Raw genomic sequence first — 15,555 nt, 5'->3', positions numbered from 1 at the left:
CGCTGGCCCTCACCGGTGGGGCTCGGCTCCTCCCAGATGGATCAGGCTGTGCTTTCCTGAGCAGAGGCTTAGCCACCAGCAGTGGTGGGGTCCAGCAGGAGCCCAGTGCTGAAGGGGCACTTCTGGGTTCGTGGGTGCCAGTGTGGCTGCCCTGGTGTGGTCACTCCCTCTCCTCAGAGCTCCCCTCCGGCCTCCAGCTGCGGCAGGGGATTCCCCATGTGTGCCCAGTCACCTGCTGGCACCACTGGGAGGCCAAGAGCCCAGAGGGGACCCACGACATGAGACCCAGAACCCCAGAGCCTGACCCACAGGCAGGCACCGCTGTGCGAGCACAGAGCTGGGGCTGGATGGCTGTGGGCAGCCAGGGCTGCGGGCAGCCACCAGTGGCATCCTCCTGGGTCCCATGGGCTGGCACGGAGCCCCCCCATCTTGCTGTGATGAGGCAGTGACAGCTATCCTGGGGGGGCAGCTGCACCTCTGCCACCGTGCAGGGGACCCCGGAGGCTGGGGGAGCAGAGGCTGCCGAACACCGGCCCCGTGCTGCCCGTCTTCCCGCTGCGCCGGCCCTGTGGCCGTTCCCCTCCTTGCTTCCCCTCTGTCATCTCCGTCACTGGCACGGCCGAGAGAAAAGGGACTGCGCTCTCACCTCATCAGTTTTGAGAGAGAGGGAGACACAGGCATTTGCTTCCTTCCCCTCCAGCTCCACGGTGAGGCAAAGCTGCTATTTTAAACCCTTTAAGGATGCAGAGAGCCAACCACACTCCAAAACTAAAGCAGATTCTGGGACAGGCTCCAGGAGCCGGGCCAGCAGCTCCCCCAGCCAAACAGAAAATAAAAACAGTGCCTTAATCCCAGGCTGCTTAAGCAGCTGAGAATTTAAAAGGTGGTTTATAAGGGGGGATATAGTTCTGCATTGTTGGCATAAGGTGCTCCTTTATGTAACAAAAACTCCTCGAGTGGCCCAGGGCTTTAAGGTGGTATGTACGGAGAGATAGTGTTACAGTCTGCTGGCTGCGCTGCCGGCGAGGGGAAAGGACTTGAGTCACTTCATTCCTCAGGGTGGTACGTAAGGACGGAGTTACGGTTTGCTGGCTCATGGCGGTGATGTGTTCAGAGTTGGACTCCTGCGAGCGCTTCTCTGCCATCCCCTCTACCAGAGGGTCGGGAAGCCGAGGAGGACAGGCAGAGCCCTGCTGCCGCGTAACCCTCGTCCCAGCTGCTCTCCAGCCAGGCAGGGAGAGTTGGGCGGATGGCCAAGGGCCACCCCGCAGCGGTGGCTCGGCCACGCTGCACCTCCCCGCGACGCCCCCTGCTCACCTCGGCGAAGAAGGCGGTGGTGGTGATTCTCTGGCTGTCAAAGACGCTGCTCAGCGTCGGGATAAGGTTCTTCACGATCAAGGGGAGCCGGGGGCCGGCGTGTCGTGCCATCGCACTACCAAGAGAAGTGGCATGTGTCACCCACACCGCCTGCCTGCACTGGGGGCTACAGGTGGCTTCCGGACCCCGGGGGGGCTTCAAAGTGGTTGGTGAGACCCTCCTGCCCAGAGGTCTGAAAACTGCCAAGCACAGCGAGGTGCTGGCACCGAGCCCCATGCCGTGGGGCACCAGTGGGCTGCCGCAACGTGCCTCTGCTGGGCACCGCCGCTTCCCATGCACAGGGTGGGCAGCTGCAGCCTGGGGCACTTTGAGCAGCAGCGGAGCCTCAGGCAGTCCCGCCTTTCGCGCCTCTGCGTCCTGCCGCTGTGCAGAAACACATGTTGACATCCAGGACAGAAAAGCCGGTGGCCCTGGCCTGGCATTGTCCCCTCCTACCACCCACTCGCTCGGAAATGCAGGGCAGGACCTCAGCCCATGCCTGATGTGTGCTGGGCACCCTGGCAGGAGCCTGTTCTGGCAGACCCTGGCCAGGAGGGACGGGTTTTGTTTTGGATGAGACGCTCTCAAGTGTTTGGGAGGTTCAATAAAGCACTTCTGCAAATACTGGAAAATCCCAAACCGCTCATCTCCTCCGTGGCCATCCAAGAGCTATTAACAGCCCTGGGTGGAGGGACAGTGAAGTCCCCGGCTGAACCAGGCTCCGCCGAACCGAACTATGGTCTGTGGCTGTCCCTCGGCCTCGCCGACTCGCGCCAAGCTCACTGCCGCTGGCACCAGGCTGCGCAGCCGCCGTGGGAAGGACAGGCAGCCCAGCCGGCCGTCTGCAGGGATCAAATGCTGCTGCTATACTCAATGAACCACAAGGACATTTTAGGAGCAGCAAAAGGGGGGGGGGGGGGTGAGAAGTTTCTATCCGAAACCTTTTCGTGTCCATCACACCTTGGTTAGGAGGGAACAGGGAGCCTGAGCTGTGGCAAGAGCACAGCAGAGCAGCTGAGGGCAGTGAAGGTTTGGGTGACGTGGCTGGAGAGCTGCCACCCAGCCCGAGCAAGGGGCGTGCTGGGGACGCAGGGGCAGCAGGCATGGCAGCACCACCAGCCGGCGGGCACGGCAGCTCCCCCTCCCCGCTTGCTGTCCTACTCCCAACAGCCACGGTGCAGCTCTTGCACCAAAACTAAAGGGAATAGCGGCGAACCAGCGTGTGGCACCACCACCTTACCGGGCGAGCACGGCGATCCCGTCGTGGTGCCTCTCCGGACTTGCAATCAGCTCCCAGCCGCCGGCGTTGCCCACGGCCCTGGCCACCTCCTCGCTGCCCCCCCGGGCCAGCATGACCTTCAGTGTTTCCACAGCGCAGCTGGGGAGAGAAGCACGGCGGTCAGGTCCGGGTGGGCTGCCTGCCCTGCCTGCAGCCCTGCCCGTGGCGGCAGGTCATGGGGTGGCGGGCAAGGGAACCTCTTGCCCGGGGAGTGCGGGGACACGCGGGAGGCGTTCAGGTGCTTGAGGACGGGATGAGTTATGCGAGGGCTTTAGCTGGAGGGAGCGAGCCCATAACTCACTGCTACTTCCATTTATGCTGTGACGTTTCCCGTTAAAGTGATCCAAGACAATAGACTGAAAAGTAAAGAAGTCCAGAACTACTTTAAGGAGGGGTTTTTTGCATTAATATTTTATAGGTAGGGATTATTTTGCTGTGAGCACAGAGCAGCATATGGGAAACATACATTATCCTGTCAAAACAAAACAAATATTAGCAATGGATAAATCTTAGCCTTCAATACAAGCAAGAGGAATGTAGTTACCACACACACAAAGAAAACATCATTTAGTAGGAGTGTCTCCACACGAAGGTCTCGCAGCTTATGAGCTGTATTCCTGCTATTTTGGCTTCTTGTAGGGACGGGCCAAGCTGCCGTGACAAGGGACCAGTGCTTGGAGGGACCACCACCCCCGCCAAGCCTCGCAACCACAGGGCTCCACTGCAGCCACATCCTCCAGCAGCTGCAGAAGCCCCACAGAGCCCGGCTTGCCTTAATGAAGGACACCCAGTCACACGTCTGGCACAGCCCAAGTTGAGACTAACAACAGAAAATGAGCCCTGACCACCGTACACACAGACAATGCACCTCGCCACACCAGACCTGAGGCTTTGGGCAGTTTTGTACCATGCTCATCTGTTTTATCAGGAGCTGGGGCTGGGGTTCTCCAGCAAAAGCACCCAGAGGACCTGCTCCCCTAAGCAGAGCATCCTTAAGGGCCAAAGCCGAGCACCTGCCCACGACAAAATCATGAGGAGCAGGAAAGGAAACAAGTAGAAGAACGCAGGTTTACTTTTCTCCTTGGCACAGCCATGTCTAGTGCGCAAAGCAAGAGACCTGCGCTGCATCCCCTGTGAGCCAGAGCAGGAGCTGGCTGGTCCCGCACCGCTCTGGTGCAGGGGGCACATGGTAGCCAGTCAGGCAGCAGGGTATGGACCCCTGGGGTGGATAGTGCAGGACCCTCAGGTCTGCCCTGCAAAACCGATCCGGGTGAGCCCACAGAGCAGCCACTGGGCTCCACTAGCCACGGCAAACGGAAAAGCGGAAACATGAATGCTTGCTGCGCCAGCTTGTTCCGCTCTTGGGAAGAGCCCAGGCTGGCAGAGAGTCTTCCAGCATCCTTTAAGCATCCCTGCATCACGAAGACTACAGGACAACAAGGAATTAATTACTAATTAAAGAAAACCTTAGGTGGAAGCATTCTTCCACCATCTGTCCGTGCCAATCTGCCAGTCTACGTAACAGTCCTGGTTTCACTGTTCCGGAGTCTGGCTGCCCAGGCCTTCGGAGTTTTCTCGCCCAGCCAGAGGCAGCCCGAGCTGCTGCAGGGCACGCAGCTCCCGCGCTGGCTGAGCCCTTCCTTCCCGTCAGCCATGGCTGAAAGGGCCAAGTGACGTGCAGCGGCTCCATTTAGAGAGGTCCTTCCAACAGCGCAAGTCTCTGACCTCAAAAATCCCTTCCAGCAGCCTGGAATAAAAACCAGGCTCTTTTTTTTCATCGCAGCAGTTCATTTGGTGGGGAGGTGTGGTGCGTACTTCACCTACTACTGCCTGTTTGGAGCAGGAGAGCCAGACACATGCCAGCTCTGCCAGCCCGGCAGCTCCGCTCCCCAGGAGCCATATGGTCCTGCAGAGTGGGTCCCACACAGCAGAGCTCCGCCAGTGCTGCTGCTCAGCAGATACGTGGCTGTACGTCTGCCCACAGCATGTCCCTGGGGCACGCTCTCCCTAGGGCAGAAATCATCACTGCACGCTGCCACTGCACTGGGGCCACCCAGCCCCAGAACCACAGAACACTTTGGGTTGGAAAGGACCTTAGAGACCCCCCAGTCCCACCCATGGCTACGGGCGACACCTCCCACCAGACCAGGTTGCTCCCAGCCCCGTCCAACCTGGCCTGGAGCTCCCAGGGATGGGGCACCCACAGCTGCTCTGGGCAGCCTCTGCCAGCACCTCGCTGCCCTCACAGTAACAAATTTCTTCCTGATATCTGACCTAAATCTCCCCTCTTTCAGCTTAAAGCCATCCCCACCCCGTCCCATTGCTACAGGCCCTTGTACAAAGCCCCTCCCCAGCTTTCTTGGGGGTCCCTTCAGGTACTGGGAGGTGCTCTAAGGTCTCCCCGGAGGCTTCTCTGCTCCAGGCTGAACCACCCCAACTCTCTCAGCCTGTCCCCGCAGGAGAGGTGCTCCAGCCCCCCGAGCATCTCCGTGTCCTCCTCTGGCCCCGCTCCCACAGGTCCGTGTCCTTTTTGTGCTGGGGGCCCCAGAGCTGGATGCAGCGCTGCAGGTAAGAACACCAAGCCAGTCTCCCTGCCCCAAGACGAGGTCCACCTAATTCTGGTTTGATTATTGGCTACATCTCCAGTCCTTTCAGCCCGTTCCTGGGGTTTTCGCCCTTGCTGGCAGGGAGCCCACCACGCCCAAAGCCCAACCTGAATTGCACTCCAGCTTCGGAGACCTCCCCTCCTGCAGCAGCATGAGGACCACTGACATTTTTGAAGAGTAAGAAAACTCCATAAGCCTCAAAACTCAATGCTTGCACACAGGTGAACCTGTCACGTAGTCCAAGAAAGCTGCAGTGGCATTTATTTTCTTGCAATGTAGGAGAACAGCAACAGAAAGCCTCCCGGCAGATGCTCACAGACAGCAGATGCCCACCAGCTCCTTGCCTGTGGACAGGCTCTGACAGGCGACGTCCCAGCACCAGCCCAGTGCTCTGGGTGGCTCCTCAGGAGGGATTGTTCCCGGCAAAGCCCCTGCACGCCACTTCAGGATTCCCACTCTGCTCAAAGCTCCCCGATGTTTCGGCTCCCAGCCTGCTGCTCCAGACTCTCCTGCTCCTTAACAAGAGCTAAAAAGCCCAAGGTGAGCGCAGCAGGTTAAGCCCCCACACAACCAGAGGCTGCTCCTGCATGACAGATGGCGAAAGCCGCTCATTCACAAGGTTTGCTTTTTCCACAGTGTCCTATAGACACTTCCTTCCTTTCCAACAAAAGCCCATGTCTTCCAGCCTCCCTTTCCTGCCAAGCTATCATATTCACCTTTACCATCTCTCTTTGGCATTTAAATATCATGAAGACTTAGAATTCAAAACGCGTACAGGAAATTACTTTGATATTGTAACCAGCTCCTGGGACAAGGCTGGAATTTCACATCCCCGCGGTTTTTCTGCGCGTTGGACAAAGGCTGCTCCCCCTCCATCCGTCAGCGCTGGCTTCACGGGCACGCAGCCGCCTGCCTGCACCCACGTGGCAGCAGCGAAAACAGGGCTCTGAGCAGAGCCACGTGCTATCCCCTGCCCCTCCAGTCAGGCCCCGAAGATTTCTGGCAGGAGCCAGCGTGATGCAGCACCTCTCCGGGCTCCCCGAAAGCCGGCAGCGTCACCAACACACAGCCCGGCCACGGGGGCTCCGTACCAACACCTGCAAGATCAGGCGGAGAGATGAGAAGCGGCACTGAGAAAGCCAGCAGAGCGCCTGCCCGCCGGCCACGTCTGGGGAGCTGTGACAAAGGAAGCTTCTTCCCTTCTTGAGGGCACACACGCTGCATGTGACCCACCGACTGCGGTCCCAGTGGAGCGAGGCGGAGCGTCGCCAGCACACCCACGGTTGGGCCAGCCCTAGCGATGCAAGCCGTGGGCTCAGACCAGTGAGAAACCTCTCTGGACCAATCCTGCCCAGCTTCACCCCGCAAAGCCTGGGACCAAGTTGGCTGCCTCTATTGGCGCCGGCAGGAGAGAAGCAGCCTCTGGCAGAGCTGCTCCCTGGGGGCTGCAGGAGAGGGGCTGGGGGCTCCCCCATCCCACATCTAGGGTGTCCGCCTTGAAGAGCTGCTGGTTCCTACTGATTTTCTGGCCAGCACATCGCCTTTTCTCCCAACAAGGACCCTGGGGGGCTCTTGTACCCCGATGGTTCGCTCTGGGGGTAGACAGCCAGACAGAAGCCTAGGCCAGCAGTGGGGAGGGCCACGGGCTTGACCAGCCCCAGCCCCCCTCCACGGATGGAGCCTGGGCCCGGCAACAGTTCAGCACGCTCTGCTTTGTATCCCCTCTGCTGTTTGGAGTCCAGACACTTTTGGAGGAACAGCACTCATTCCTGGCTCCGACACCTCCTTCCCTGGGAGGCAACCAGTTGCTTCGAGTTCCCTTCAGTGCTCCCCACGTTATGGCACGGGGTCTGGCTGGGACCTGCCCACGCCTCCCTTCCAGGAGCTGTTAAGGGGGAAGAGCATGACGAGAACAGACAGTTCTGGCTGCACGAGCCCAAAGCCACAAAGGCAGTGCAAGTGTCCGCTCCCGCTGCAGGGACCTGCACGAAGCCACCACAGTCTGTGGCCACGCAAAACACCCAAGGGGACGGGGCGAGCGCTGGAAGCTCGGGAAGCGATGCTGCCACAGGGCGACCCACGATCGGCCTTAACCAGCCGGCTCCTCCAATGCATTTGGCTCGTTTAATTTTATTCTAACATGTGGTCTAAATAAAACACTAATCAGATAGCAGCCCTGCCATCCCGCACAACAACCTGCTTCCACTCATTACATCTCCCTGCTGGAGAGGTCACCTCCACGCCAGCGGCAGCTCCCCGAGGTGAAGAGGGAGCGCACAGCGGCACGGCGGGGTGCTGCTCAGCGTGCCCAGCGCCACCGCGCCACTCGCTCCGCTCAGGGGAGAGAAAACAGCCTTTCCAGGGGAGGAAACAATCCTCTGGGATTTAACAAATGAACCGTCAAGCGATGCTAGAGCTCTTTCAGCTCGCAGCTGCTTTGTCTGGTGTCTTTTTGGGCTCCTCCAGTCTTCCCCCCCCCCCCAAGACTAATAATATCCTGTCAAAAACCCAAGTCTGGAAACCCACAAGAGGATAAAACTGAAAATGAGGGCTGAGCTCCCTCCCCGCGCTCTGCACTGCTCTGACCCACGCTCCAGGGGAACCTGTAAACATTTTGCTAGTGGAGGGAGCAAGCAGGTAGCTGGAGAAGCAGCTCCAGAGAAGGGCTCCCTGCCCTTCCAGCCCCACTAAGCCCGTGGTACCTCCTGCCACCGCTGCCTCAGGTCTGGGCTTAACCCCGACATCCCCATAGATTTAACGGTCCCGCTGGTCAGCCAGACCGCTGGCTGCAGGACGAGGGCACCCCCGGTCGTAACAGCAGGGCTGCGCGGTGGCAGACGAGCCACCAGGAGTTGGGCTGAAGGCTGAGGGGCACCGGTGCCGCTTCAGACACCGCATCCAGAGTAGGCAGTGTGGCCGGTTGGGATGACCGATGCGTGTCAGCACCCAGCCCAGCCCTGGAGCAGCTCCACAAGGGTCGCCAGGCAGGCAGAGCCACCTCGTGCAGGAGCAGGACTGTTTGTATCTCATTCATATCCACATCACCTACAGAGGCTGAAGAGAGAAGCCCTGATCCTTTCTCCTACAGACCAAGGCATCCCCAGGGTAGCTCAGACGTGCAGGAGAGAAGAACAACCCCTTCGAGCTGCGGGGCACAGGCAGGCCCTGCAGGAGCCCCAGCCAGAGCCACACAGGGCACAGGCAACAGCTGGAGAGCCAGCGCTGCACACCAATCCAGCCCAACGCCCACAAGAAGCTGAGGACCTGCACAGATCGACGGGACACATTCAGTGGCCCAGCAGCCCCCCCTGCACCAGGGGCTACAGCCACTCGCTCCCAGGGGGGAGCCCTGCAGCTTGCCAAAGACGGGCTCTGTCTTCACGGTATCCCAGCTCTCCCAGGGCAAAGGCTCTGCTGGAAACCTCCGGGAGCTGATGGCGCTCAGCACGTCTGAGCAAGGCTCAGGAGTGGTGTGGAACAGGAGCCTGCACTGGATGCAGAGCCCACAGGGGACATGGACCCTGCGCACCTGGACCTGGCAGAGGGCTGCAGCCACCACCTCCGCTGCAGCCCCAGGAAAGCCTCACATGCAGGGGCCCTTTCAGCATCCTCGCTCTCTAAGGAGGGCAGATGCACAGGAGTGACACGGGCACTGCCCTGCGCCAGCAGACACCCTTCGGTGCTTGAACGGGGCTGCCTGGCTCAGCAGAGGATTTTTTTTAGCAGCTGTGGTGACTTTCCTGGGTTCAGCAACCGGCCCTTTGAAGCTGCCCGGCCCCTCAGGAAAGAGAAATCATTTTTACAACACTCTTCAAATCTAGATGAGCCAGCCCCAGAGAGAGGCCAGGACCTGAACCCACATTTTAAAAGTGGTGCTGCTCACCCCGCTGCCTGCCCAGCATCGCACCCAAAGGCATTTGCTGCAAGCAGGCTGGGGGGCACAGCAGCCGAGTGGTGGCTGTTTGGGACCCCATCCCTCAGCAGGCAGAAAGCACCGCAGGAGGACAAGGCAGATGCAGTGGCTTGGCACTGCCACCTGTATGTGGGAGAAGACAGCAGCGTGGCCCAGTGCTGCTCGCTCAAGGGGCAGCAACTTGTTGTGACAGAGACATGCTGCAGCCATTGACACAACGAAGCCAAAAAGTTTGCTCTTTCCAGCTTCCCCTCCTCATCCTTCAGGGAAGCGGAGCCATCCTCCCTCCCCGAGAAATGGTCATCTGCCTCCAACGTGCCCAGCCAGCCCTGGGGGGGCCCTGCCAAGACCCGCTCCTGAAAGCCAGCGAGGGTTTTTCGGGAGGCTGCGGCAGGAACGCAATCTGGCAGAGCTCTGGCACTGTGGCTGCCCCGGCTCTGCAAAGCACATCTTTCCCTGCGGCTGCAGGGGCGGCTGATTTAATGCTTCCTAATTTAGAGTTTGTGTTCTGAAGAAGAAAACACACACACAAAAAAACCCAAACCCCCAAAACCACACACCCCCCCCAAGCCCAAACCGCACCAGAGGTCAGGCCGTCATACCTAAGGCGTTATGTCCCGGGTGTTATTACCCAGCCCGACGATTACAGCCACAGCACACGCTATTGTGTTTGTACAAACAAAAATGAGTTCCACATGGCGGGTCGGCGCGTTCCCTCCGCGCCGGCCGCCCAGCGCCCTGGCTTGGCCGTACCTGCAGGGATGGAGGCTCCGAGGGGCCGGGCCGTGGCTGCTGCTCCTCCTTTCCCTGCTCTGCAGGTTCTTCGGTAGCTGAACACCCACGGTGCAGCTGACGCGCAGCAGGAGAGTCACAAACAGCGGCGGGTAGAGTCCCAGCACTGCTGCCCCAGACTCCGGAGCAGACATGATCTCATACAAAGCACATGTGGCCTGGAGAGAGAGGGGGAACACGCAGGAGAAGAGGATTAGGAGGGGATCTCCCACACCATGCTGCTATCTGTTAGTAAATAACCCAGCGAGAGCACAGGGGGGCTTTTTTCCCTCCTTCCTGCAACGCCAAGTCTAACAAAGCATCGGCATCTACCCGCAGCGTAACCTCTCCGCATCCCACACGTGGCTCTGATGGAGCTAGAGCTGCTGTTAAAAGCCCTGCTCCTGGGGAAAGCTGGGTGTTTCCAGCTGGGAGAGGTTTGAAGTCTGTACCTGGGGAAGGAGAGCAGATCCAAGAGCTCAGGTTTTATGGGCAGGAAGACAAGGCACACACAGAGCCCTTCGCAGAGCCCTATTCCGGCCAAGTTAAAAAGCCGTAATTACACGGCACAATATAGAGGGGTGTTAAAACCAGAGTGGGGAGGGGAGGGGGAGTTGCTTTCCGTGTGGCTGATTGTGTACCATCTGCATTTGGTCCTTCAGAGAAGGAGGAAATTTTCACAGCTGCTTTACTGCTTAGAAAGCTGCCAAGCTGGGTTTATTTTTTCTGAAGGGATAAAATGCAAAGTGGTCTCCCTTGAGGATGGACACCTGAGAGGCTTTTTACGAGCCGGTGGATTAGCTCTAATAGGCATTACACAGCGATGCGTTATTTCCAGAGTCCACGCCTGGCACAAACCCCCGAGCCAAGGAAATGAAAAAAGCATTCCAGGTGTCCGTGTGGGGAAGGGCATCTCCTGCGGGGCTGAGAGCAGGGCAGGACCAGTGGCAGGACACTTACAGCCAAGGGCAGGGGTGTAGCGATGCGCTCGGATCCACTCCCCAGCAGGAAGCACTTGCTCTCCTTGTACGGTACATCCCTGTTCACCTTCTCCAAGAGCTGCTCCAGGATCTGCGAGGTGAGGGTGGGCTCGGTGGCCAGTGACCTCCACATGGTGCACGTGTGGCTAGAGGAGAAGAGGGAGGGGAGCGCTGCGTTGGCACCAGCTGCCATCTCATTAACTCCCTTTTTTGAGGGGCAGTGAGCATCGGCCCTCTCCTTGCGCCAGGGAACACCTGGGTCACTTCACCCACCACACAAAAGCAGGCGAGGAGCACATCAACACCAGACAGGAGCCCCACTGCCACAGTGGCTAGTGCCTCGCTGCTGGCAAAGCCGGCACCGAGAGTGGGAGCCCACAACAATGGCAAGCCCCGGCCGGACAGCTGTCCTGGGTGGGAGCTGTGTGCAGTGCAAGGCTGGGCAGCAGCCTCCCCCGACAGCAGTGGCTGCGCAGGGCGATCCTCACGCAGCAGCTGCTCTCAGACAAGATCCAGAGCTGCCCTGCAACCCCCAAACCCCACAGCTGCCCTGATACCAGCTCCTGCCTTGCCCCGTATGGTTTGCAAGCCTGCCCGCCGCGGCAGGAACAGTACGAGGAGGAGGAGAACATCTGCCCAAGGCTCAGCCCAGGGCTGGCACTGACTCAGCAGCTCTGGGGCAGGTGGTTGGCTCCGTAAAGCAGCACCAAGCACCCCAGCCATGCTCGGCTCTCTAGCTTTGCTAGTTCACACTGCCAGAGCCTCTAAGCCCATCAAGCCCCCCGAAAGGCAGCTCCAGCAGCAAGCGGCCATGCTGATCCTTGAGCGTGCAAAGGAAATTCCAGCAGGGTCTGATTACTGGCATAAGCAGCCAAAAGATTATCCACAGCTTAGGCGAAAGCTGCTCCAAAGCCCAGGCACCGTGAGAGCACGTGCGGGCACCGGGCCACCGCGACAGAGTGGGGCAGGACCTGTCAAAGGGTAGCGAGCTGCCCAGCAGGCTGGAGACCACCACGCTCTTGTGCTGGGAGGCCAGGATATACACCGTCTGCTGGGCTGCTTTGCGGATGTGCTCCTCGTCCACCTCCTCCAGTTTGCTGTGGATGATGCTCATGATGTCAGGCACCTGTGGGAAGAAAACAGAGCGGCATCCAGCTGAGGGCCAGGACATACCGAGCACTTGGGGTCACCATCAGAGAGTCCCTGCAGCCAGGACACCCGTGTCCCTTCCCTTGACGGCAGCCCAGGCGGGTAACGGGACTTTAGGAGATAAGACGGGTGGGTGGACCATCAGGCAGGGCTGCTCATCCTCCCAGTTGAGGGAAGTCTCCCTGCTCGCCAGGCGGGTGCATGCAGAACCACAGACCTCTCTGGAATTCAAGGACCCTCCCCCACCCTGCCACACAGGAGTCAGGGGAGGCTGCAGGGTATTCCCAGGGGAAAGAGGAACCAACAAGGACCCCCACCTCCCCCGAGACACAGCCTCCTGGCAAGGCGCTCATGCTAAAGGCCCAGCCTCGACACGGGTGCAGCAAGAGGAGCTCGGCAAGCGAGTTCCTAAGAGGAACTCAAGCTGAACACAGGGAGACACCTCGGCACTCGCTACAAGCCATAAAAAGCACGTTAAGACAAATAGGAAGTTCACGCGCAGACCAGGCCTGGCAGCAAATTCCCGAGATTAGGCGCAGAGCAGCCGAGTGCTCCGTCCCCAGCTGCGCTCGGGTCTGCCCCACCGACTCCGAGGCTTAGCATCGGTTCAGATTTCAGGATCTGGGCTGGACTGGATCTGACCAAAAGGTGAGTCATGTAAGCTGGAGCAATCCCGCGTAGGAGAGAGGCTAATAGGTAGCGAGCAGGACTTTAGCAGAAGCTCTAGCGCAAAAGCAAGCCCGAGGAGTCGCGGGAGACCTGGTGTTTCCAATTACTGCGAGAGAAAGGGGGAGCTTAGCCCAAAAGGTAGTGGATTAGACAAAAAAAGCCTTCTGTGTCCAGCACCTCTAAGCCCTCAGACTGGCTTCCCAGCCAGGAACCCTGGGCTCCCCCAGAGCTTGCAAAGGTTTCACAGGGAGCCTGAGCCCTTCTGGTAAAGTGAGCTTCTCTGAACTCCTCAACTCGAGCGAGAGCCAGACCGGAGCTGGCCTCGCCAGCAGCCGCCTCCTACCACACAGCAGCCTTCCCCGGCTACGAGGATGGAGGAGGAGAGCGTGAGCACACATGCCCATGGGACACAAAGAAGGTCAGGCGCCACAGTCCCCAAAAGCTCTGGGGCAAGCGTTCCTCCCGGCGGGGGATGCAAGGGCAATAGCTGATACAGACGGGGGTTAAACACCTCCCTTCTTCCATCAGGGCTGGACCCCTTCCTGTGCTGGGCATCATGCTCCCGCCCAGGGCTTGCCCCTTGCTGGAGCATCTCTGCCTGTACCAGGGAAGCCCACCCCCCCCATCAAACCAGCTGCTGGAGCCGCAAGGGGAAGCTATCAGGCTGAGTACGCAGGAAGAAGGGGCAGCAGCAAGACCTGGCTGGAGTTGCCTCCCCAGGGCTGCGTTTGGGCCAGGGAGGCCGTGCCAAGGCCAAGCAGCAGCAGCTCACCTTCTCCTGCAAGACCCCCCCACGCTCTTTGAGGAGGGAGTTGATCATGACGGTGGCTGCTCGGGAACAGTTCTTATCAGGGTCTGCCAGCCCCTCGAACATGGCGAGCAGGAGGCTCATCAGCTGGTCCGGAGGGATGCGCTTCCCGATCACCTAAGGGGAGGGCAAGCGGAGTTAAGCTACAGGTTTTTGTCACTCTCTGACAAGAGCGGACCCTTCACCGACACTGGCAGAGCCCAGACAACGAGCGCCCTGCACAGCTTACGGCTCCCCCAGCTGCAGGCAGGATGACCCACTCCTCAGCTCAGTGCCCTGTGGGACCGTCAGCCCAGAGCCCAAATCGGTGGTAATGAAGAGGAGCAAGGGCCAGGCCACCTGCCCCCAGGCCACCTGCCCCATGCCACTGGCCAAATAACCTGGGGCCCTCTTGGGATGGGTTGGTACAATGCAACCAAGCCATTAACCCTGCTCTGGTGACCACTGAGAGATGCTTTCCCAGGTCTTATGCTCTCCAGACCTGAGGGTGGAATAAGCTGCTCAGTAGAGAAGTTAGGGAGAATGAAGACAGGCTGAGAGAGTTGGGGTGGTTCAGCCTGGAGAAGAGAAGGCTCCAGGGAGACCTTAGAGCACCTCCCAGTACCTGAAGAAAGCTGACAAGAGGCTTTCTACAAGGGCCTGTAGCAATAGGACAAGAAGGAACGGCTTTAAGCTGAAAAAGGGGAGATTTAGGTCAGATATAAGGAAGAAATTTGTTACGCTGAGGGTGGTGAGGTGCTGGCACAGGCTGCCCAGAGCAGCTGTGGGTGCCCCATCCCTGGGAGCTCAAGGCCAGGTTGGACGGGGCTGGGAGCAACCTGGTCTAGTGAAAGGTGTCCCTGCCCGTGGCAGGGGGTTGGAACTGGATGGTCTTTAAGGTCCCTTCCAACCCAAACTATTCTGTGATTCTATGAATGTCCACTGGAGTAACAACACTTGGGAAATCGCAGCTTTTCCACAACAAAAAGATCCCACCAGCTTCTCCACAGCTACAGGTCCTTCCGGAGCAATGCTTGCGGAGCTCTCAGCAGAGAAAATGGCCATCAGAGAGGAGCTGATGCATGCAGCTCCCACAAAAGCCGAGTGGTCACCCCTCCTCCCATCCCTCACCACCAGACCCCAGATACTGTCCACAACTATTGAATCACTGTGGTTTGAGCACCACATTCGGACCCTTTTGGGCGCCCAGTATGTGCCCAGAATGGCTTTACCAGTGTCACAGCCATACTGGGAGGCAGCCAGGAGCCCAGGAGCTGCAGGTCCCGAGCCAACCACCCCATGCTCCACAGGAGAGCCCAGCCAGCAACAGGGCTTCCTTCAGCCAGCAGCTTCCATAGAGGAGAACAACGTACCAAAGTCTCCACCACGGAGCATGCCGGTGGTCCCAGACAGGTCCCACAGGGCTGAGCTAGACCACCTCTTTTAGGTGACATGCACAGAAACTATGTGCATTTGATACAGCAAGGTAAGTTTTTAACCCCAGCACTGGGAGCATCGATGGCTGAAGGGTTCAGGCTGCCTGTCAGAGCCCCAAACAGATGCACTGAGCCACGGCACAGCCAGGCATGAGTCCCTGTGTGCCCCCAGAGCATCTGCACAGATGTCCTCATTGGGGCATGCATGCCCAAAGAGGGCACCCAGCAGCTTCCCAATGGGGGTGAGATGCTCTAAGCATCCCCTGGCCAAGCCAGGGGAACCCTCCAGCTGGAGGAGAGGAGAAGACTGCAGACCAAAACCAAGGTAAGTTTTTGACTCCCCAGCAGCCTCCAGACCATGTGGCTGGTCAGAACAGATGAGGCATCAAGTCTTCTGCAGCTCCCACTCCACAGCCTCACCACCCTGCAAAGACCAGGGCCAGGCTGGATGTGTCCTCCACCTTACCATGGCGATGTTGTTGCAGGTATGGAAGAGAACGGTGAAGTCAGGCTCCTCCAGGCCTTTCTTCAGAGCTTTCAGCCCCTCCACCATCTCATCTCTGTGATCCCGGGCGAAACCTGGATTCAGGGGGAGCATTCAGTGAGCAG

The 15,555-nt window shown here is 59.1% G+C and overlaps 1 protein-coding gene across 4 annotated transcripts in view; it reads right to left on the bottom strand.

Annotated features, from left to right (window-relative positions):
* MROH1 (maestro heat like repeat family member 1) overlaps nucleotides 1-15,555 on the bottom strand; it is a 56,930-nt gene that overhangs the window by 7,722 nt on the left and 33,653 nt on the right. For all 4 annotated transcript variants that reach the window (XM_040586516.1, XM_040586517.1, XM_040586518.1 and 1 more), the window contains 7 exons: nucleotides 15,413-15,525; nucleotides 13,496-13,648; nucleotides 11,877-12,031; nucleotides 10,886-11,051; nucleotides 9,908-10,104; nucleotides 2,597-2,734; nucleotides 1,318-1,432 (listed from right to left, as the gene is read on the bottom strand). In XM_040586516.1, coding sequence (XP_040442450.1) covers nucleotides 1,318-1,432; nucleotides 2,597-2,734; nucleotides 9,908-10,104; nucleotides 10,886-11,051; nucleotides 11,877-12,031; nucleotides 13,496-13,648; nucleotides 15,413-15,525 — 1,037 coding nt within the window. The remainder of the gene's footprint in view (nucleotides 1-1,317; nucleotides 1,433-2,596; nucleotides 2,735-9,907; nucleotides 10,105-10,885; nucleotides 11,052-11,876; nucleotides 12,032-13,495; nucleotides 13,649-15,412; nucleotides 15,526-15,555) is intronic.

The sequence above is a fragment of the Falco naumanni genome, chromosome 3 (genome assembly GCF_017639655.2).
Source record: "Falco naumanni isolate bFalNau1 chromosome 3, bFalNau1.pat, whole genome shotgun sequence".
NCBI lineage: Eukaryota > Metazoa > Chordata > Aves > Falconiformes > Falconidae > Falco > Falco naumanni.
Note: the sequence above shows the minus strand (reverse complement) of the source record. Positions and strands in the feature narration are given on the sequence as shown.